This window comes from Neomonachus schauinslandi, chromosome 9 (assembly GCF_002201575.2).
Source record: "Neomonachus schauinslandi chromosome 9, ASM220157v2, whole genome shotgun sequence".
In the NCBI taxonomy this organism is placed as follows: domain Eukaryota; kingdom Metazoa; phylum Chordata; class Mammalia; order Carnivora; family Phocidae; genus Neomonachus; species Neomonachus schauinslandi.
In genome coordinates, this window is record NC_058411.1 from 89,867,325 (window position 1) to 89,890,066 (window position 22,742).

The window sequence follows — 22,742 nt, forward strand, 5'->3', positions numbered from 1 at the left end:
GCTTAAAAAAAAACAAAAAAAAAAAACTTCTGACCATAGCAACAGAACTGTGGTCAATTTTCCTTAAATGAAAAATGACATTTCATGGTTTCATAAACTTCAGGCTTTGAAGCTGAAAGGGCTCTTGAAGAGCATCAATCTTAGCTCTTTCTTTCAACAGATTTAGAGACAAAGAAAAAATAACATACATTATCACCTGAGTACTCTAACTCACCACACACTGGCTTCTTTGAGACTGAGGGAAAGTCAAAGCACAACTCATTAGGAAACTTTCCATATTCTAGTCCCTGGGCAATTCAGCTTGGAGGCCACCAGCTTTAAGTCCCAGTTGACAGGCTTATAATTTTCAGTTGCTGCTCATTTGTGCAAAGGAGAAATTCGTGTCATCTGGACAAACTTTCGCCTGAGCTTGGCCTGCAGCTGAGCTCTGTAACTTTCCATGGTGTAGAAGGCAACACATCATTATGTCTGGAATCCAGCTGGATAATGCTCTAAGCACTAAGAGCTAACAGACAGCTGATCACAAGGGGGAAAATACAATATACTCATATCCAACTTCTTTTGTCCTCTAAGAAACCGTCTACAAGAAGATACATTTATTTTCCAAACTCCAAAAGTGAAAAATGATCATCAAAGCTGGGGAAAGATGTGAGATTAGCTCTTTGTGCATATAAATGATAATTTCACTGGAGTGCAATCAGAGATTTTGTTTTTTAAATTAGAAACTCAGAAGAATGTTTTGATATTTGTTCAAGATTTGGAACCTTAACTACATTAAAAGCACAATGCAAGTTTATTCTATTACGACAAGAACCAGATTTCCTAATCAAAGCAAATTGTTTGGCATTGCTGTAAAATAATGCTATTTAGAAAAACCACCAGAGGTATCTTAATGGCAATAATTTGGTGTGGTAATTATATGAAGATCAGGTTGTGCTCTGCCAAATCACAAACATCAGCAAGAGCAATAATTGCAATACATCCAACAGTTGCATTATTTTAATTAAATAACGGGGAGCTGTGACACTCTCCCTTAGAAAAGCACTTAAACAATACTGCTAAATGGTCTACAGTCATTTAGACAAGATTGATATTCTGTGAACACAGTATTTCTTTGGATCCTCCCTTTCACTGTGGTGGTTCAAGCAATAATGTATGAAATATATATCAGAAGTTTCCTTTCCCTTTGCAAACAGGAAATCATTGTGTATACCCTGTTTCTAGTGGTGTCATTTGTTTGGAAAACACAAAAGGAGACCTCAGTATGACAGCACAAAAGAGACAATTACTGGGATAAAGAAAAAGAACAAAAGCCTTAAGCAAACTCACCAAACTGTGGCCATTTATGATTAAGGCATAATCTCCTGTTATGGTTTCTTCTACAACTGAGTCCAGCTCCAGCTGCTGTTTTTCAAAAACTACATGGCCGTTGGAAGAACTTCTGTTTTGTCCAAACAAATTTTCCTTTGCTTTTCTTGAAGGCGGGGGGGGGGGGGGGGGGGGTGGAGAACAAATCATAACAAGTTTAAAGAGCATACCTATTACGCTAACAAGAGACTGGCCTAGAGGTAAATTCATTTCATCACTATTCAGATAGACTATGGCATAAGATTCGGTTACAGTAAAGCAAGCTGGATGATTCTTTGTGATGGAGAGACCGTAGCAAATTTGCAAATTCCAGGAAGTAGGAAAGTAAACATAATGAAAACAGAATCATTTTGAACGTTTACAATTACCTTAAATCTAAATTATCATCTTGAGCTGGGCTGGAACTAGGTGCCCTCGATACATTTGGCCTATAAGGTTGTCTGAGCTTCAGGGACTCCAGAACCACTGGTCTGGCGTGCAATATTGTTAAATATTGAAAAGGGAAAGACTAAAGACAATTGATGAAACCTTCTAGGAATTCCAGGACATCAATATATAAAATAAATTCATTAATTTGCAGAACAATGTCATATGATCTGGCTTAAAACAGCAGTCTTTTAAGAAGCACATTTTCTAAAAATGTGACAAAACTAAATGATGGCATTTACTGAATTGGCATAGTCATTAGAATATAATGGACTGTTTTAAGTGAAAATTGCACTCATCAGCTCAAACAGTAGTATAAATCTTCTGGGGGGAAAAAAAATACAGACACCAAGAGTAGAGGGTCGTTGCAAATGGAAACTCCTTCCAATGCCCCAGATCTAATTAGCAGTAGAAAAATCTTGCTCACACTCATCCATCTCTGCTATTTAAGAGAAAGATTGTATGGTCATGTAACATGCTTAGAAGAGGCATTTTACTCTTCTCTTCAAAATGGAAAGATAATGCCTTTAATGGAAGGGAAATTTCCTCTCTGAAGACCCTCAGATGACAGGCTTTGAAATAACATAAGGGCAAGTTAACATGACTCCAGTACTTTGAACCACAACCAGAGGGCTACATGGCAAATGGTCCCTGAAGATGAGTGCCAAAGCCAGCCACCAATATGTTAGGCCACAACTTGCATCTATAAAATGAGTGCCCTGGAGCAAATGGGGAGTGGGAGGCCAGAAAATGGATGTTTTGGCTTACAGCAAAATGAAATGGTTCCCCAAAGGCTCATCCTATATAGAAAACATTTATTAAAATGGTTTTATGATGTAAAAAGAAGAGAATGTTCACTGTACGAAAACAACTATTTCAGCCCTTAGCTTTCTAATTATTTGAAAATGTAACACTAATTATTTATATGTGAAATCTAAAACAAAACAAAACAAAAACACAACACACACACACAAAAAAACCACCGTTATCTTCTGGCTCAACATCTCCTTCTGCTGTCCAAGGCCAAAAGCACAGCCTGCATTTAAGAACCCAAGGAACCCAGAGATTACATGCCCCTGGCTCCAAGAATGATATCATGCACTTAGCAATCAGTCTGCAGAATCAAAGAAAAAGATTTATAAAGTCAGAGTGCTATGTGTGAAATTTAGGGAGTTAAGGTGGGGGAAGGAGTGGAGAAGAGCCATGAAAACTCATTGTTTAGTGGGGGAATCGGACTTTTACATCAGATAATCATGTCAAGGTGTCCTCCTAACAGTCAGGAAAATTTACTGTCCCATATAATGAAGAAAGCTAGAGAAACAAGCTCCCCAGAAGCGAGCGTTTGTCTGGCAGTGCTGCAGAGTTCATAAATTGGGTCTTAAGAAAGCACCAAACGGCAAACATCTCCCGAGGTTTCCTTTTTAGTAAAGTTCTCACTCGCTGTATAGATGACTCAATCTCTGTTTTCCCCCCAGAGAATAAAAACATTCCAAAGAAGGGTGAAGTTCATGAGAGTATTGGCTGAAATTCTATTTATTTAGGATTCCCCCCCCCCCTTAAACTGTCTTCCTAACATCTCTAGGCAGAAAAGGGACAGTTTTTCAGGCTCAGCTGCGTTCCCTCCACATGGGCCAACCCTCCTCACCAGACGGGGCTCACGCATTTTTAGACCTCTGCCCATGCTCCATAGCTATCATTTCTTTCTCTTCCTGGAACTTAGCTCTTAAAACGCTAGCTGGTTTTCAAAAAAAAAAAAAAAACACCAATTTATTAGGAAGGGAAAAACTACACGTGACTTCCTTTATTGAATAGGAACTATACATTTTTGCAGACGTAACACACGATGCTTAACCACAGAACACAAATAACAAATGCTAAAACAAAAGAAGTCCTGTGTTTTCCCAAGCTGTGTAATGAAGGGCAGTCTATTAGAATGCTGGCATGCAGAAATGCATTAACAGCTGAGGTGACCATGGCATTCAAAGCCCCATGCCACTGCAAACACAGCAGAGCACAGTTGGGCACATGCTGGCTTGCATGCACTCTATAAAGAAAAGAGATGGTATGCTCGTAAGGCACTCTGTGTTCAAACATGGCATGGACCTGTAAGGAAATGGACTGAAACCATGGCATCATGTTTAAAAGAAGACAATCCTGACTTCACTATAAGAGCATTGAGCTTGGAACCTGGAGAGCTGGGCTTAGGCCCAAGGTCTTGCCTCTGACATCTCGTTTGCCCACAGCTGGGTGATCTGACCTCTAGCCACTTGACGAGTCAGTTACAGACCCAGCACAGAACCCAGGTCTTCAAATTCCTAGTTCTCAGTCTACTGCACTAAACTGGTTAACATACAGAGTCAGCCACAGGCTGACAGGGCCAGAGGAGCAGTTATGGGACAGCACCACACTGCCAACAACAGAGAAAGGGAGGAAGTACATGAAATTTTTATTTTAAGCCCCTGTTCCATCCCTTACTACCCATGTGATCTGTAAGACAATCCCTAAACCCGTGTTTTATTAGAAATTAGGGGAGTCTACGGCCATACCACCCTGAACGCGCCCGATCTCGTCTGATCTCGGAAGCTAAGCAGGGTCGGGCCTGGTTAGTACTTGGATGGGAGAAATTAGGGGAATGGGACAGCCCGTCAGGCTGGTTGACACCAGCCAGGAAAACCTGGGCAGCTGCACCAGTGTGTATTAGAACATGGCCAAGATTTCTTAGTACTCTAAAATGTTCCGGTTTATGACAGAAACCCAACCTACTAAAACATTTTGCCTGGGTGACTAGAAGTTGGAAATGAGGAACGAGATGCATTTTGTTTGGCCTGCACAGTGTTTTTAAAAATCTGTATGAGTTTATGGACATCATGATGTTCACCTTCACCAAACGCTCCACCACTCCCTAATGTCTCATATATAGCCCAGATCACACAACTAATGTTACCTGCCTGGTTCTGGAGCCATTTGCATTTGAGAACTCTGCTCATTCAAACAAGTAACTTTCTGCCAAGTAGTGCTCAAAAAAGTGCAACACGTATTTTGCTGATTAAAGAAATATCAATTCCTAGGTATATCACCAGAATATTTCTCAGAAGCAGTACCGTCACATCATGGTTTAATTAGTTATCGGACATGAATTTTTTCAACAAAACATGGGACCAATATAACAAAAATGAAACATGGAGTGAGTCTGCCTGTCAGCCCAAGCAAAATTACATTCCCAGTCTGTCTTCCTTTGGGCAGAAGACATACGTATTGGTGAAATGTAATCAGTGTGGTGATCTTCTGAGAAACCATAGCAGGGTTTAATTGCAGATTTCTGGACATGCCTTTAATACTAACACAGCTATGGTGGCAAAATTAACCCAGGACTCAAAGTGGCTAAAACAGTTTCATTACATTAAATTTGAAACAAGCCACATGCATGATATGCATAAAAATTATATATCCATGTTTATGAAATAATCTAAACACATTTGTTAGGTTTAAATATAACCATTTAGATCATTTCCTTCTAATAGCTACTGTCACTAGGATCCTGTCTTTTTGATACACTTTTTTGGGTTGTTTTTGCATGAACTCCCACTGAACTCAAAAACATTAACACAAGAAAACTGAAGGGTGCAAATTTATGATTTTAATATTTCATTCCCCAAATTCTGGGTTTAGACATAAGTAGCCCAGATTAGGATTAGAGAGGGCACCTTTGGCAATAATTTTTCTTGGATGCTTTGTTTCCCCTAATCCTACTATTAAGTAAATGCATACTACAAATGTATTCATTCCTCATATACAGAATTTTATACCATGCATTGCCACCCTGTCTTAGACTCTGAGAATGGGGTTACCTTCAAGTCTGGGTTAAAATAAACATTATTTGCTAGTCAGTTAAGCAAGATGGCCTCAAGGGTCCTGAAATAATTAGCTAGACAGAAATTCCTTGTTTTTCCCCTCTGAATATTTTTCCTTCTCATTAAAAAACTTCGGGCTTTTTTTTTTCCAATTATGAAAGTATTGCATGAACACTATTACAATTTCAAATAATGTGAAGAGCCATAAAGAACAAAGCAAACATGATCCATAATTCCAACATTCAGAGAGAACCACTGTATATGTCCTATAGAGAGCTTGATGGGTAGGTAAAGGACAGAAATGGATACAGATGTATCGTGTTTGTGTGTATGTATACACACACACACACACACACACATATATACAAATACATACTTTCTTTGGAAAAAATGGATCATACTGTGCCTATTTTGTAATCTCATTTCTCACTTAAATATATCATGGACATCTTTCTTTCTGTTTTTTTATTGTTTTATTGTAAAAGCAAGAGAAAACACAAATTTCTATTAACCTATATGAAGTTGTAAAATATGATAGAAACTGTTTTAAGTATAAATTACATCATATAACAACCAGCATTATTCCTTAGAAGTCTTTCCCTCAGAATTCTATTCCTTAGAAGTCCAAATTCTATTGTAATTATGCTTAGACCATCTCTCTACCAAGCACACAACAACAACAAATTGAAAGAACAATTGGCAGGGGCGCCTGGGTGGCTCAGTTGGTTGACTGTCTGCCTTGGGCTCGGGTCATGATCTCGGGGTCCTGGGATTGGGCCCCACATCGGGCTCCCTGCTCAGCGGGGAGCCTGCTTCTCCCCTCCCCCCTACTGCTCCCCGTTTGTGCTTGCACTCTCTCTCAAATAAATAAAAAAAATATTAAAAGAAAAAAAAAAGAATTGTCTCTGTGATAGTCTCTACCATAAAAATTCAGCCAGTCAATAAATCTGTCAATCAAATATCAAATAAAATCTGATCATTGCTAATATACCTAGTTCTGTGCCATTAACGGCAGAAGACAGGAAAGCAGACAACATAATTTCTATCCTCGAGAACATTTTCCAAGATTGGTATTTACCTTCTTGGGAAATCCAAAGTATTTACTAGGACACCTATCTTTAAAATGACGATGTGAGAATGACCAGGAGGTGCTTTAGGAATTTTTTTTTTCATTTGTCCCAGATAGTTTTTTTTATTTAAATTCAATTAATTAACATATAATGTATTATATGTTTCAGAAGTACAGGTCTGTGATTCACCAGTCTTATATAATACCCAGTGCTCCCCAATGTCCATCATCCAGTTACCCCAGCCCCTACCCCCCTCCCCTCCAGCAACCCTCAGTTTGTTTCCTAAGATTAAGAGTCTCTTATGGTTTTTCTCCTTCTCTGATTTCGTCTGGTTTCATTTTTTTTCCTTTCTTCCCCTATGATCCTCTGCAATGTCGATAAACACATAATCACTTTTTTTTTAAAGATTTTATTTATTTATTTGAGAGAGAGAGAATGAGAGACAGAGAGCATGAGAGGGAGGAGAGTCAGAGGGAGAAGCAGACTCCCCGCCGAGCAGGGAGCCCGATGTGGGACTCCATCCCGGGACTCCAGGATCATGACCTGAGCCGAAGGCAGACGCTTAACCAACTGAGCCACCCAGTTGGTGGCTCATAATCACTTTTAATAACTGCATAGTATCCCATTGCCAGTGTATGTCATAGTAATTAACAAAATCCCTTGTGACTGGGTATTTGAGCATTTTCTGATTTTCTATTATAATTGATGCAGCAATCAATATTTCTTTATATACCTATTCAGACATTTATCCACTTGTTTAAAGACAATTCCCAGAAGTAGTGATCATTGGATCAAAAGTATACATATATGTAATTTTGAAATATGTTGTGAGTTTGCCCTCTAGAAAGTTTCTACAAACTTATACTCTAAACAACAATTTATAAGAATTCATATTTCTCCACATGCCTTCCACTTAATGACAGTTATGCCATCTACTTAGTCAACCAAAGGTAGCTGGATAAAATCTTGAGATAGTAACTTTGGTTCCCTACCCCTTCTGCAATCACCACCACTACTACAGATGACCCTCTTTACTCTGAAACATACCTTGCCTCAGGAGATCTCACAGAACCAAATACAGAGGGAACAAAAAAGAGTCAAGATCTTGCTTTTTAAGTACCAAAATAGACTCTTGAAACCCACAGCAGCATTGATCTTGAATTTTGCTAATGGGCTTTTTGAGAGGGAAGAAAAAAGGTTCTCCAAGTTTCATAAGACAAATCCTTAAAGAAATCAAGGCATAAAATGTTGCCATAAGCAACAGAGTAGAAAGCCCATCTAAGCCTAGAGGTAAGGGACTACGAAGAGAAGCTTAGATGCTGGTGAGTCATTAAAGAAAGCTGGGTCCTAACTCACACCCCAGACCAGTAGTGGATGGAGGAACGTGTGGGTAATGGAATCCTCAGATGAGTTTTTGGGAATCTGAGTATGGAATAGTTGCCACTGAAGTATGGTGACAAAGAAGATCTAGAGTAAAGGGATTTCAGGAACAGAGGTGGCCTTGTGAGAGCACAAGTCTTCTCAGATACACAGATGAAGAACAGCCACACTTCTCCTATTTCCCCAGGAGCATGTGGAAGTGAGCCAAGAGGGACAGCCAGCAACCCAGAGAGACAGGAGACCAGACAGGGACACAGAAGTGGGAAGTGCTAGATGTCAGCCGGGTAGATGATGAGGATCAGTGACAGATGGGGCAACTGTGAATCCTAGACTTGAACTGAATTTACCCAAAAGTGCCATCAGGCAGAAAGAGGTTCAAGTTCAGTTTTATAAAATTTAAAGAGTTTTTGTTCTTGCACAGTTGAGTGCATTCTGGGCTGTGAAAGTCAGACAAGCTAGAAATGACATAGGCTTCTACTTCTCTTCACATCCAATCAAATTCCGAGTCCTATCCATTCTACCTCCAAAAGAGCTGTCAGTTTCATTCCACTCTTTTGGCCTCATTGCCTTAGTTCAACCTCATCATCTCTAAACTCCAGTATTCCAACAGCTTCCTGATGCATCTCCTGATACTGTTCTTTTTCCCACCAAACATACTCCATCTATCCTGTCACTGGAGTGTTATTTCATAAATGTAGAATTGGGTTTGTTACTCATCGGCTTAGAAGCCATTCACATCCACTCAATAACTTTAGGATTCAGTATAACCACTTTCACTTGTCAATCAATCACCAATCTGTCTCTGAAAAAATGGTCCTCACCTTTAATTCTGTCATACACCCTAGCTACCACATGGAATACTGCTTCTGGAATAGAACACGATTTCCTTCATGTTTCTATGCCTTCATGTATGCTGTTCCATCAACCTGCAATATCCTTATCCAACGTTACCAATTGAGGAAGGGATCCATAAAGGTTGTAATAGAGGTCAGCATGTTGTTTTCAATATCTTAAGAAGGTTAATAAAAATATAGATGGCTATATGATAAGAATGTATAGACTCACTGCTTTTTCTTAACTTTTGTGTTATTTTTGGCTACCATTACATCAACTGGGTGCAGAAAGCTGGTATAGCATGCTTCTGGCAGCTGATTGCCTATGTCTTTGCACAATACATATTGGGAAATCTAGTTAATTATGACTGATATAATTTTATTATTATTTATATAATTTTAATATAGACTCCACAGAGTCTATTGGGGAAACGTTAATTAAAGTAGTCCCTGTTGTGGGAACAAGGGCTGAAGAAAAGGGATAAAGGGGAAGGGAGGAAGTGGGGAGAGAGGGGGAAGGCAAGAAAGGTGCTCATTGAATGGCCACAAATCTTTACATTCTTACCTCTTTTAATCTCCTGAATAAGTCTACAGAATAGATATTTGTATATTTTCCCATTTACAAATGAGGAAACAAATCAAAGAGAGGTGGAATAGAATATTTAAAGTAACTTAGCCTGCCAGTGAGTTGGAAGCCAAGATTCCAACTTGGGTCCAGCTAACACGAAGCCCATATCCTTCCTCTTACATCTGCTGTCTCTCCCTGGAATTTATTCTGCTCTCATCACTACTCTGGTGTGTGACCTCAAGTGAAGCTGTAAGATGCCTCAACAATTACATTTTTTTTATATCAATCATTTAAAGGGAGTAAGAATACATCCAACATATGTTTAGAGAGACATGTGGCAAGTGATTTGGTGCACAGGCTCTGGGACCACACTAGATTCAAATACCAGCTGAACCACTAGCCAGTTGTGAAACTTCAGGCATGTTATTTACCCTATCCATGCCTCAACTTCCTGATCTGTAAAATAAGGATAATGATAATGCTTAACACTGGGTTGCTTTGGGAATGAAATGCAATACATGTATCCTGCTTATAACAGTGTCCCAGGCACTGTTTTAAAGCATTTAGCGCTAGGCGCATTATGGTCTAGATCTGCTCACATCCATCTTCCCTCAGCAAGAGTTAAATCCCCCCCACCACAAAAAGGTCATTTAAAGAGATTTTCTTAAAATATTTAACTGTTATTAATTACTAAACAAATTATTAATATTTCCCCCAATTTCCCAATGTATTTGGCAAAGACTTGCAATCTCGATCTTCTAACCAGCATATACAGCAGTTTTCTACTGGGAGTAAAACAGTGTGGAAGTTGGGAAATTTGATCTATAAGTAGAAATCGGTGGTGCTGACAGTTAAGACTTCCTTTCTTTTCAAGGTTCAGGAACAAAAGTGTAATGATGGAAACACATTAAGGAAGCCCATAGTGTTCCACTGCTGTGTTGAGGGGAAGTTAGCCCCATCTAGAATGTAGCAAAATACAAGCAGTTTGCCTCTAATGCAATAATCTGTTTGGCCAGACCCAAAATGGATTGAGTTTAGAGATGCTACTGCAAGCATTAGTAAGCAAAAATTGTTATGACAGCATTTTTTAAAGTTCTGGTAAAATAATTATGCAGACTTTTAAAATCTTCTTAAAATGAAATTGAAAAAAAATAAAGGATAAAATTGGCAGATTTTAGGAAATGTTATTTCTCAAAATTTAGTGTTTATCCACTCTTACCTAATTTCAGCAGTTATGTATTTTCTGGTATTTGCAGCAGTTACACAAATTTCACAGCATTCTATTTCTCATAAGGATTATACAGCTGGGTTTAACAGTAACTGTGTCAAAATACCTACTTTCTTTAACGCTGAAAGACTCTATTCCAACTTTACATACCATCTCCTCCAGCTGCGTTTTTCAAATTTATCTGATCAATTTCACCTAGGTACTTATGAAAATACAAGTCCCCATCCCCTATCCCCTGGAGATCCTTAATTTGGGGGGCCAAATTGAAGCTAGGGAATTGCTATTTTAAACAAATGCCCTCACTGAATCTGATCATTCATCATATAAGAGCTAGGCACTCACCAACACATAGTTTTAAAGGATAATTTAATGTAAGTGATTTGAAATCCTTTTCTAAAAATACTTGGAGGATGCCTGGGTGGCTCAGTCAGTTAAGCATCTGCCTTCAGCTCAGGTCATATCTCAGGGTCCCAGGATCGAGTCCCACATCGGGCTCCTTGCTCAGCTGGGAGGCTGCTTCTCCCTTGCCTGCCGTTCCCCCTGCTTGTGTTCTCTCTCTTTCCAACAAATAATAAAATCTTTAAATATATATATATTTTTAAAAATACTTGGAAAATGTTGGAGGCCTGAAGACAATGTTTCACTACTGATGTCAAACTTACCTTATGAATAGAGTTTAGGAAACATGCAGGAAGAATTCTATTCCAAAATAAGGCCACAGGAACTATCTCTCCCTTTCTCTCTTCCTTTCTTTTTTCCTTCAACACTTACCTGAGTTCTTCTCTGACTTCCACTGCTGTGTTCCCTGCTATAATGAACACATCATTCATGTCATCAGTCAGCATGTTGCAGGCATAGCCAATGTTGATGGCAGTTTCTGATACAAAATAAAACCCACCTCAGTTAGAACATTACTTAATAACATAAGTAACTTTTTCATAAAAGTTTTGAGGCATTACCCTTTAATGTCAGAGAGAGTGTGATGAGAGATAAAATCCAAGAAACCCAGAGGTAAATTCAAAGGCCCAGGCTCCATGATCAAATTCACCACTTGTTAAATCCATGGAGAAGTAGCAACATCTATGAATTCTCAGCTTTCTCATCTAGTTTTTGAAAAAACTTCTTGATTCCCAAAATTAGTATTTATGAAAATACCCTAAGGCCCTGTGATATAGTGAAATGTGTAAATAAAAAACTTTTTACCTGAAGTCCCAAATACTGCCTTCGGAGAGCTAAAATACTTAATTTAGCTATTATTTAATCTGATGTGGTATACACATTGAAAAAACTCACAAATTGTTCAGTTGAAAGCAAAAAATGTTCTTATAATAGCTTTATAGTTCTCCCACAGGCAACACTGCCATTTTCCCATTAAGTAAATTAAAGTTTGGAATTTGACTATCACCTCAAAGACCACGCAGGACTGCTGCTACTAGGTAAGTGGAGAAGTACATGATGTTGAGCAGTCCTTCCTCCACTTCTGTAGAACTGGACCCTTGGATAGTTAGGTAGCCCTTCCATCCTCAGTATGGTCATTTGTTTCTCATTCTGTTGGGTCATTAGGCTCTTGCCAATTCTGTGGGATAATTAGATTTGCCCTAAGTCTGAAGGCAATTGATAAAATCTTAGCATATCCTTTGTATAAGCCACAGAAATGAAAGCTAAAGAAGAGTAAACTGGTGTATATTCATAACTAAGTAAATAGTTATGAATGTACCCACTGATCAATGTCAAACTCTAGGAAGTCTCTACTAATACACCACAGAGCTCAACTCTCTACTGTTTATTTTTTGTAATCAGTGATTTGGGTGAACACATGGAGAACTGACTTATCTACAAATCCTCCAATGTTCTAAAAAATATGTAACAAGTAGATAGAATCTTGAAAACATGTGTGTGCCAATTTACTAAATATTCTGGTGTACTAATGACCAAGCATAAAATCATTTTTGTTTTAACCATTACTGCTAGCAATAGATCCAAAATGTACTGATCCCTTTTCCTTCTTAGGAAACACAGTACCCTGAACATAATGACTCTTTCTATGCTGACTTGGCATTTTGTCATGTCTGAAAGTGGGTCAGCTCTCATTGTACCACTACATGGGCAGTCCTGGAATTTAGCCTAGTTGCACTGGAACGCCTGTGGTGATTGATAAAATGCCAGAATATTTCCACACCAGTTGATACATAGCCACTTCCCTGTCTCCCCAAAGCCTGCCTACCATCCTGACCCCATCCCTAATATCCCCAAACCTCCCTACCATCAAGAAAATAAAGGAGTAGTTAGGTCTCCAATGTCTCCAATGGAGGTCTCCAATGTCCTGCTTCAGTGCTATGCCTCTCTCTGTCCTGACTGGGGGCACTGCTCATGTGAAACAATAAACATTATTTAATACCATTGTTGCCTACAGGTGAAACTATCATATTTAAGAAGCAATTGAGCTGAAACTCAACTGACTGAAGAGTATACTATAGAAGACAATTCATTAGTTTTTGTTTTAAATAATAAATTTTTGTAATATATTAGCTTTCCTTTTTATATTTCAACTCTTTCCTACGTGAAGGGCTGTGTAAATATCTAATTCATTAAGCTTTCTGGTTAATTAAAAATTTACCAGAGAAATTATTGCCCACCCCCCTTTCAAGACATCATCAGCATCCATTTTCAATTTACCTTGTTTGTCTCCTGTTAGGACCCAGATCTTAATATTAGCTAATGATAAACTTGCAATCGTTTCAATAACACCCTCTTGTAACTTATCTTCTACAGCAGTGGCACCTAGTAGCTTCATTGAAAAATAGAGAATACCTTATGTTAATGCAGGCAAACAATATCCACAATATCTATGGCTTTAAATCACCAAGTTTAGAGGTCAAGGAACATGAATTGAAGAAGGAAGTTATGATGCATTGATACAGCAAGCATCTTATTACGTGCAGTGATGGGTTGGGAAGGTCCTCAAGAGGAAGTTCCCAAATCAAGCCAACTGATAGTCACACCAGTTAATGGCAGAGATACTGGAGGTTAGAATTTATGAGGGGTCTGATATGCTCAGGTAACATATTAGCATAAACCATCAGAAGCCATTTGGGCTTCTAAGAACTGAAGAACTCCCCAGCCTCTTCCCAACTTACATCAACATGGAAAGGTCCAAAGGAGAGCCCTAATCTCATAGTAAGAATCACAAAAAAGTAGAGCCATTCTCCTAAATTAACAAACCAGCAGATGTCATAAACTAAAAAGTGAAGGGTCTTGTGTAATATCTCATCCAGAGATGAACATAACATGCTCCTTAGTATCTCAAAATAGCTAAGCATCCTGACCACTGGGCCTCAGGGAAGAGCAGTTTCTAAAATAGATCATACTCTGGGCAACACAGATATCATCAGACCTCATGGCCTAGGGTGGTTTAGAGCCATAGCCACTCTTCATGGAAAGTTTCCCTGCTCAAAAAGGTAGATCATAAAGAAAGGAGAAAAAAAAAAAAACACATAACATCAAAGACATACCAGAGGCTGACAAAGAATGGAGATGACACCATCTTCTACTCTGGGGAAACTTCCAATTGTATAAGCTACTGCTAATAGAAATAATCCTCTAAGCTCTCTAGGGCCATACATGGCAAACTTGAAGCCGATGTATAGAGCACGAATCAGTGTTTGAGAGGGTAACATCTGCTATGTGCAAGATGATTTGGCAATGGATTATTCCTATGCTAGATCTCTAAACACATACTATCCCTTTTATAAACAGAAACCATCATGCTTCCAAGCTCATACCATTAAATCCCTTTCAATTTCTTCATATAGCCCAGCTATCCGTTCATCCCTCTCATCCATGAGATTGCTTGCATCTTCAAGCATCTTATGCCACTCTTTAAAGTACTTGTCATCCAGATCTCTGTATGCAATGGCCAAGGTTCGAAGGCCTTCCCCTGCAAATTCCTGTCAGAGCAGAAATAGATATAGGAACCATCGCAGAATGGTAACCATGGCAATAACAGCAACAATAGTGGGTAAGAAGTTTTTTACTTAAATTCATTTTGTCCCAAGAGTATTATTTGGCCATCCTGACCCCCAACTTTTTAATCCCCTTGGAAATGGGATATAATGTTTGTATTTCGTATTTTATTTCTATGGGGTTAAAACACTCAGGGGAGCTAGCCTTCCCCCTAAAGACAGCTGCAAAGCCTGCTGAAGTGCCCTAGGTGAGAAGTGATCAACCACACCCATGACTTGAGATATCCATTTGAAGCAACATAGATTGGTTCCACCTAATAATATAGCTATGTCTAAAATTAACTGAGTCCTACTTCTTTTTATGCTTGAAATCTTCCATAATAAAAAGTCAAAGTCAATTACAGATGAATAAATAAACATTGGTCAGGTAACAGAAGTTGAAGCATATTAAGGTTATAAGAATAACCTCTAGGGGCAAAAGGGAGAGTGAGGCAGAAAAGTCAATACAAATACTTGCTTCTGGGAAGCAAGAAGTAGAGGCTGACTTTTACTTTTCATTCTAGATCTGTAAATTTTCTTACTTTTTGCTATATGAAAGTTTTATTTTAATAATTAAAATTCTTAGAAACTTAAAAAACATCAAGTCAGGTTATTTTTAAAAATTACTATTTTTGAGAAACTAATTTCTATGGAGTATTTAATAATTGGTCAAATTAATTGAAGAGTCATATTTTTCCTTTAGTGTCTCAGTAAACTGATGATTTCTCAAATGATACCTTTGGTGCTTTATCCTTCTAATAGGAAAAATAAGGAAATAAAAATGGGAGACTGGTAGTTGCTAAGTGTCTCACATAGCCACAATAGCTAGAAACATATGTAGATTGCTTTGGGGAAATGTTAAAAACCTCCCACTTTGTCTAGGCCTCCAGTGGTCATTTTATGGGCCTCTACACTGCAAGTGTTATTATAAAATTTCTGCTCCTTTGGGCATTGCCACTGAGCATATCTTCTCTGTCGTGTTTTGGCTTATAGAACAGACACAGGTTTGTGATCAGGCACAAGTTAAACCATGACACACCCTAATTCGGTAAACGGAAAGTAAATTCAGTGCATGCTGCAATGATGTGGTTTTGCCCACAGAGACCATGATAATTATCCAAATTTATCTTGTAGGCAATTGGTAGCACTCTGGACATTGTAATCACATTTTGCAAGACCACCACTGGGTTCCCTACTGATCTGAAAATCTAGTTACTGCCTTGTAATGATCTTTTGTCCCCTTAATTCACAGAAACACTTCTTTGCCTTTAACTTGCAACCACACTGGGCATGACCAGTGCTTTCCTCCCGGTTCTGTACAACAGTGAATCAACTCAAAATGGCATTACAAAAGGGGACAGATGATTTAAGTTATTTAATTAGTGCATGAATCACAAGTTTAATCCTAAATGAGCATTTGAGCAAGGTCGTTTCCTACCATTAAACAAGTCAAAATCAATTATTAAGTATAAATTGAAAACCTCAGAATTTAAAGTCAAATGAACAAAGTGAATGAAGCAAAGAGCAAGTCAAACTGACATTACCTGGAAAAAACCTCTTTTGCATAGAAATATAAAAAGACCAAATTAGACTTCCTATACTTTAGTATGAAAGGAAAACGTATGAAAATCCAAAGCCTTTGGTGTTTGAGCAATGGCAAAAATCAGATACTTATGATTCTAATGTTGTTTTCATTAAAAAAAAAAAAATTAAAAAGACCATGCCAGCCTTCTGGAAGAGATTAAAAGAAAATCAAGAATGCTCTATTGGAAAGACAAAAACAATAGCTATGTTTGTAACCAATATTACTAAACCATCATTCTTTAAACTTAAAGTCAGGGAGAGGAATTTTTTTGTTTTGTTTTATCTATTTGTTTGTTTTTTAAAGATCCAGGGAATGTTTTGTATTAAATATAGGGCTTGACAAAGGAAATGAATCCTCAATAATTTTTTAAAGGAGAGAAACCAATGAGGATATGAGAATTTTGACCAGTTGCCCTTAAAGTTCATATTCGGCTAAATGGAACCTCAAATAAATATTAGAGAGACACTTGAATCTTCAGGTTTAAACCAGGTTAATGTCATATTAATTCATAGACTCTTACTCTTTTGCCAAAATATATGTGCCAAATTTATATGGCATAAATATATATGCTAAAGATTACTCCTGCTCCCTTCAAAAAGCTTTTGGTAGCTTCAACATAAAGAATATAAGTGACTCATCATGATTTATGACCTTAACAGAAGGACCCCTGGAGGAGAAAGTTGGCTACTATTTTCCCCTCAGCATCTAAGCATGACCCTAAGCTATTCCCCGGAGGTGGGGGGGGCGGGGGGGCGGTAATCATAAGAAACTCCATTGGTGTCAGACACATTAGAACCCAAGAGAAAGCAACTGTCCTGCTCCTCTTTCCAGAACCGGTCACCAAGGGAAGAAGCCTCAAACTGCAGGGGAGTTAGAGCAGGTTTCCCTAGGTGTCCTGAGCCTTTCCCTGGCCAGCGTTCAACAGCGTACACTCAGCGGCTACTTCACAGCTGCTCTGTGTTAATCCATCTGTGGTAAGACTGATCAGACTATCAGCAGGCCAAGGAGAGGGGTCCATGTGCCAGGTTCCAGATATTCACTGGCACAGTTTCCTGTGCTTTCTATTTCAAAAGTCGGATCATTAGGAGAAGGAAGGGAAAAATGAAGGGGGTGGGGAATTGGAGCAGGGAGACTAACTATGAGAGACTATGGACTCCAGGAATCAAATTGAAGGTTTTAGAGGGGAGGGGGTTGGGGGATGGGTTAGCCTGGTGATGAAGGAGGGCACGTATTGCATGGAGCACTGGGTATTATAGACAAACAATGAATCATGGAACACTGCATCAAAAACTAATGATGTACTGTATGGAGACTAACATAATAAAATTTTTTTTAAAAGTCAGATCATTTCGCTGATATTTTAAAAATTAGATCTAATCATAGGAAGTGGCCAAAGGGCCATCGTGCTAACCTTCAGACAGAAGCACTTACACTGAGATGGTTTGTCGTCAAAGTCAGAAGGTCTTCATTGGATGGATGAAGTTTTTCAAATAGAATAGTGTCTGCTCCTTTGGAATAAAGCTTTATCTGTCCTTCTGGGTTTCGAACTGAAAAGAAAAATTTTGCATAGGAGATAATCAATGAAATCTGTCGAAACTAGACTTTCTAGGGCTCCAGCTAGGAAATTTGGAAATGGGCATAACGTTTTGGCCAGTAGTAAAATATTCAGTGCCTTTAATTAGAAGGTCACTATCTAAGTCACTTGGCCTTATTCCTGTTCTATTAACTTAGAAATATTCCATCTACTGGAATCCTTTGATTTCCCAAACTCGGAAACAAGTGTTTTTATTCAGATGTGTATGACCTTACCATTTTCCTTGCCTACTATTTGAAGGGTTGATAAATTCAAATCAAGCCTTCTGGATTGAACAGAATTGAAAGAAAGCTTTGCCTGCCTGTCTCCTGGTGCGAAACTCAAGACCTACTGTAGGAATCAACTATCACTGTTATGCCAAATGATCTCCATATGGAATTCTAGCCATTCAAAGCCATGGTTTACGCACTAGTTGTCGGTCCTTGCTGATGTTTTTCTTTACCCTCTTTACTCATTGGAAAAGCCCTTTCTTTCATTCTTGGTGGTTGATTTTTTCAGTCACAATCCTGGCCTGCAAGCCTACCTCACATGGGGCTTTCAAAATTAGTTTCTACCTTCTTTTAACTGGAATTCTGTATCAGTTAGGGCTATGCTTTTAATCTGCCCCCCCCCTCCCCACGTTTGGGAATGACAGCCCTGACGAGGATCCCTTTCATTCCAGTCTTTAAGCCTTCCCCTGGCTGTCCCACATATTGCTGTCAAATCTTTTTTTAAACTACAGAATCCTTGGCCTACATTTGTAGGCTTGGTTTTACAGCTTGGCACATACTAGGCCCTTAATTATTTGTTTGAATGAATGAATGAATGAACGAATGAACAAACGAATGAATGAATATATGAATGACATGGCAATATATTTCTTTCCAGGAACTACCTACAATTTAAGACAACTTCCTGGGTCACACCGTAATGGTCTGAACACTGACCATTACAAGCTTCATCATAGCAAAGATTGTTACATGCTTTCCACTCAATTATACCTTTTCTCTAAAGTAGAATGCCTCAAAACAAATGAACATAAATACTGACTACTATTAATTTAACAGAATATAAAATTTAGAGCTTGACTTAAAGGAACATAAATACCAAAGTATAATAAATAAATCTCCCTTCTTACCTTTAACTACTCTTACTTAAGACTTGATCTATTATAGTGTCCTCCTAGCTTTGAATATATTTAATGCACCCTGGAAACTTTTTTGTATTGGGACTTGTCTAGGGCTTGTCTTCTCTCCTAAAACCCTGGGTCAGCTCTCCTAGTTGCCAGAATGCATGCAGTTCTTCTTGTACTCTGGCTCTAATTGCCCACATTGGGGAAAAAGAAAAAAGCATATATAATTTATCTAATTGTTCAAGCTGGGGGGAGACGGAACATTTAATCCCAGCTTTCTTTTGCTTTCCTTCCATAGCAATCCAATTTAATAATTTCTCCCTTCCATCACCAGAGCTATAAAGGCCAAGTATGTGCATCCTACTTTTACCAGTATGACTTCTCTGTGACTGTTGTTTATAGTCCAGGCTAGGACATCAGTTCTCAAACTTTTTGGTCTCAGAACCCCTATACACTCTTAAAACTTTGTGAGAACTCCAGGGCTTTTGTAAAGTGGGTTATATTTATCAGTATTTACTATATTAGAAATTAAAGTTGAGAAATGTTATTATATCAATGGTCTTATGACACTAATTATATTACTGTAATAATGACTATTATAATAATTATAATAAACATACTACATATTAACATAAATAACATTTCTATGAAAATAATTATAATTTCCACAACAGAAAAAAAATTAGTTTGGAGAGTGGCATTGTTTTACATGATTACAGTTCTCTTTAATGTCTGGCTTAACAGATGGTCGGACTCTCATATCTGCCTCTGTGGTTCAGTCTGTTGTGATATCACACATCATGTGGCTTTTATAAAACTCTGCAGTATACTCATGAGAAAAAGAATGAAAAAGACAAATAACATTTGTATTATTATGAAAATGTTTTTGTCCTTGTGCATCCTCTGAAAAGCTCCCAAGTTTTCTTAGGGTTCCCTAGACCACACATGGAGAATCACTGGTCTAGGAAATCACAAACCAATTATGATTTGTGCAAATCCCTTACCATCTCTTCATCTCAGTTTCTACATATGAAAAGGAGATATTTAAACACTCTAACTTCTAGGGTCCTTTCCAATCTACATTTTTCTCATTCAGTAAAGATTTTCCATTTCTTCCATGTTTTTTTCTTAACCCAGCATTAGTCCCTTTAAATTTGAGTTTGTGTAAATCCAATTTCATGGAATCTTGCTTAATTTTACTCACTAAACTTTTCCTTTTGCAGCTCAGCAAGTTTTGTATCTCTTCATTCAAGGCTTCTAGTCATTTCTGCTAGGAAATCTCAAGGCTAATCAAGTCTCACTCATTTCAGAAGTTAGCCTTTTTAAAATGAATTAAAAAGAGAGGCGCCTGGGTGGCTCAGTCATTTAAGCATCCAACTCCTGATTTTGGCTCAGGTCATGATCTCAGAGTCATGGGACTGAGCCCCATGTTGGGCTCCATGCTCAGTGGGAAGTCTGCTCCAGATTCTCTCTCTCCCTCTGCCCCTCCCCCTGACTCTCTCTCTCTCTCTCTCAAAAAAAAAAAATTAAATTAAAAAGAACAACAGTTTTAAATGGTCAAGATAACATGTGGGCAGAGTCTGGACAAAAATCATAGATTTTTAGTTATAAATTCTTCTCCCGTTGCCAGTCCTTTATATATTGGTGTTCTTCAAAGATTTTCCTAGGATCTAATTCCCCTTCCACTCTCCATGTAGTCACATTCATTTCTATGGCTTCAGGTTCCAGTGACAGAATGATTGCTTTTAAATGTATATCTCCTACCCAAATCTATCTCCAGCATTCCCTTCCAATCTGTACATCCAACCACGAATTAGATATCTCCTTTTGGATGTGCTCATGCACACCAAACTCAAACTGGACACATTATTGTCCTCCAACAACTAGGTATTTCTCTTATGTCTCCATCTCAATAACCAGCTTCACCATTCACTCAGTCTTCCAAATCAGATATCCAGCCATACTCGAAGCTCCTCTCCCTCCACCACCCATACATCCAACTGCAGCCATGAATTTCTCTTCATCATCTTATCACTTGCCTATATTATCACATTAACCCAAATGGTTTTACTCATTTCAACCCTGCTTCTCTCCAAACTCTTCTGTAATCCAGCCAGAGTCATCTTCACACTACTGCTTAGAATCCTGCAATAGCCTCCATATGCCCTTAGATCAAGTTTGGACACTCTTAACATGGCATAAACAGGAATCATTAAGCCCTGTCCTTTTCCAGCCTATTTCCTACCCTATTTCACCATCTTCTCCTGGGTGCGATCACATAGAACACTTTTCAATTCCACATTCTCCCTCAGCATCAAGTCCCTGGGACATGGTAGGCACTTACTAAATATTTGCTTAATTGAGTTGAGTTATAATTATGCAAAATTCATTGAAAGCAAAAGCTATGCCTTTGTGACATAAAAAGAAAAAGGTCAGAAATGGTTTCCAGGTGTATGCTATAGGCGTAAATGCAATAGCAACACTGTGAAGGGTGATGAGTAATTCTATTTTGCCATATTTCAGTTGGATGGCTGTTCATATGTCCACACAGAGAAATGCCTGTTACGTGGCAGTGTGATTTGTATTTTGATCCTCTCTAAAAAGTTTAGAGTTGAGCAACTCTTTCTAAAGATCTTGCAAGGGTTTTTCAAGGAGCTAGCCTAATTTATTCTTCCTTAATGTTTATTGCCACTTGCCTCTATTAGTAAGTATCTTTGAATTTTATCTCTGTATTTTTATTTACACAATGAGAATTGGTCCTTTTAAAACTGTATAACAAGATCTATATGTTTATCAATATAGTAGATTCTATACCCTCTGACAAAATTCTTCATAGAAATCTATTTTTATTGAGGTACCTGAATTAAATCAGGGCTCTTGCCCTGGAATGAAAGTAGTGCTAGTATCAAAACTATACATTTATGATTCAATCAATGATAGTGCTCCCTTCAAAAAAAAAGGGGAGGAGAAAGAGGAAACAGATGGAGAAGAAAGAGGAGGAGGAAGAGAAGGAAGAAGAGGAGGAAGAAGAAAAAGAGGAGGAGGAAGCAGAGAAGGAGGGGGAGAAGGCAGAGAAGGAGGAGAAGGAGGAGGAGAGAAGCAACAGCAGCAAATATGTGAGTCTTCACATCAGGGTGTTGTCCCCACAGACCAAGCCATATGACAATCATGAGACTAGCATTGTTTTTGTGCCTTATTATCAAACAGAGATTTTTCTACCCTAGTGGAGCCCCTCTTTCAAATTCCTCCTGATTAAAAACCAAACAGAACCAAAAGAAAGCCCACAAGCTTCCATGCATTCTGTGGTGGAACATTACCTTTCTTCATATGGGATCCATTAAGCCAAACATCTGAAGTTTGTGGTTAGGCTGTGATTTCTCCACAGCCCGTAGTGGTGACTGATGCTGCGGGAAAGCCAAAAGTTTCCCTGTGTAGCAATTTTAGGTTTTTGTCAACACCCTCATAGCAAAGAGAAGTCAGTTCTAGGCCAGCCCAACATTAGTAACACCTCCCCTGAAGCTGTAAATAGAAGATTACTTCTGTTAATACATCATTAGGCCAAAGCCCAGAGCAGCATATGTGCTCTTCAGCAGTACCAATGAGGACTGCCTACAGCCTGTTCAAAAATAAATAAATAAATATCCTCAGATGATGTTTGGTTTTTACCTGCTGAGCGCAATCTCCCACAGCTAGTTTCAAGTAGTTAGAGGCCAAAAACCTACCATGT

At 38.4% G+C, this 22,742-nt stretch overlaps 1 protein-coding gene across 1 annotated transcript in view; it reads right to left on the reverse strand.

The window, feature by feature from the left end:
* The window catches only part of ATP8B4 (ATPase phospholipid transporting 8B4 (putative)), a 243,701-nt gene that overhangs the window by 45,472 nt on the left and 175,487 nt on the right, over positions 1-22,742 (reverse strand). Inside the window, exons 16-20 of the mRNA XM_021693958.1 lie at positions 17,742-17,857; positions 14,507-14,671; positions 13,401-13,512; positions 11,496-11,601; positions 1,330-1,474 (exon numbers count right to left, since the gene is read on the reverse strand). Of these exons, the coding sequence (XP_021549633.1) occupies positions 1,330-1,474; positions 11,496-11,601; positions 13,401-13,512; positions 14,507-14,671; positions 17,742-17,857 (644 nt within the window). The remainder of the gene's footprint in view (positions 1-1,329; positions 1,475-11,495; positions 11,602-13,400; positions 13,513-14,506; positions 14,672-17,741; positions 17,858-22,742) is intronic.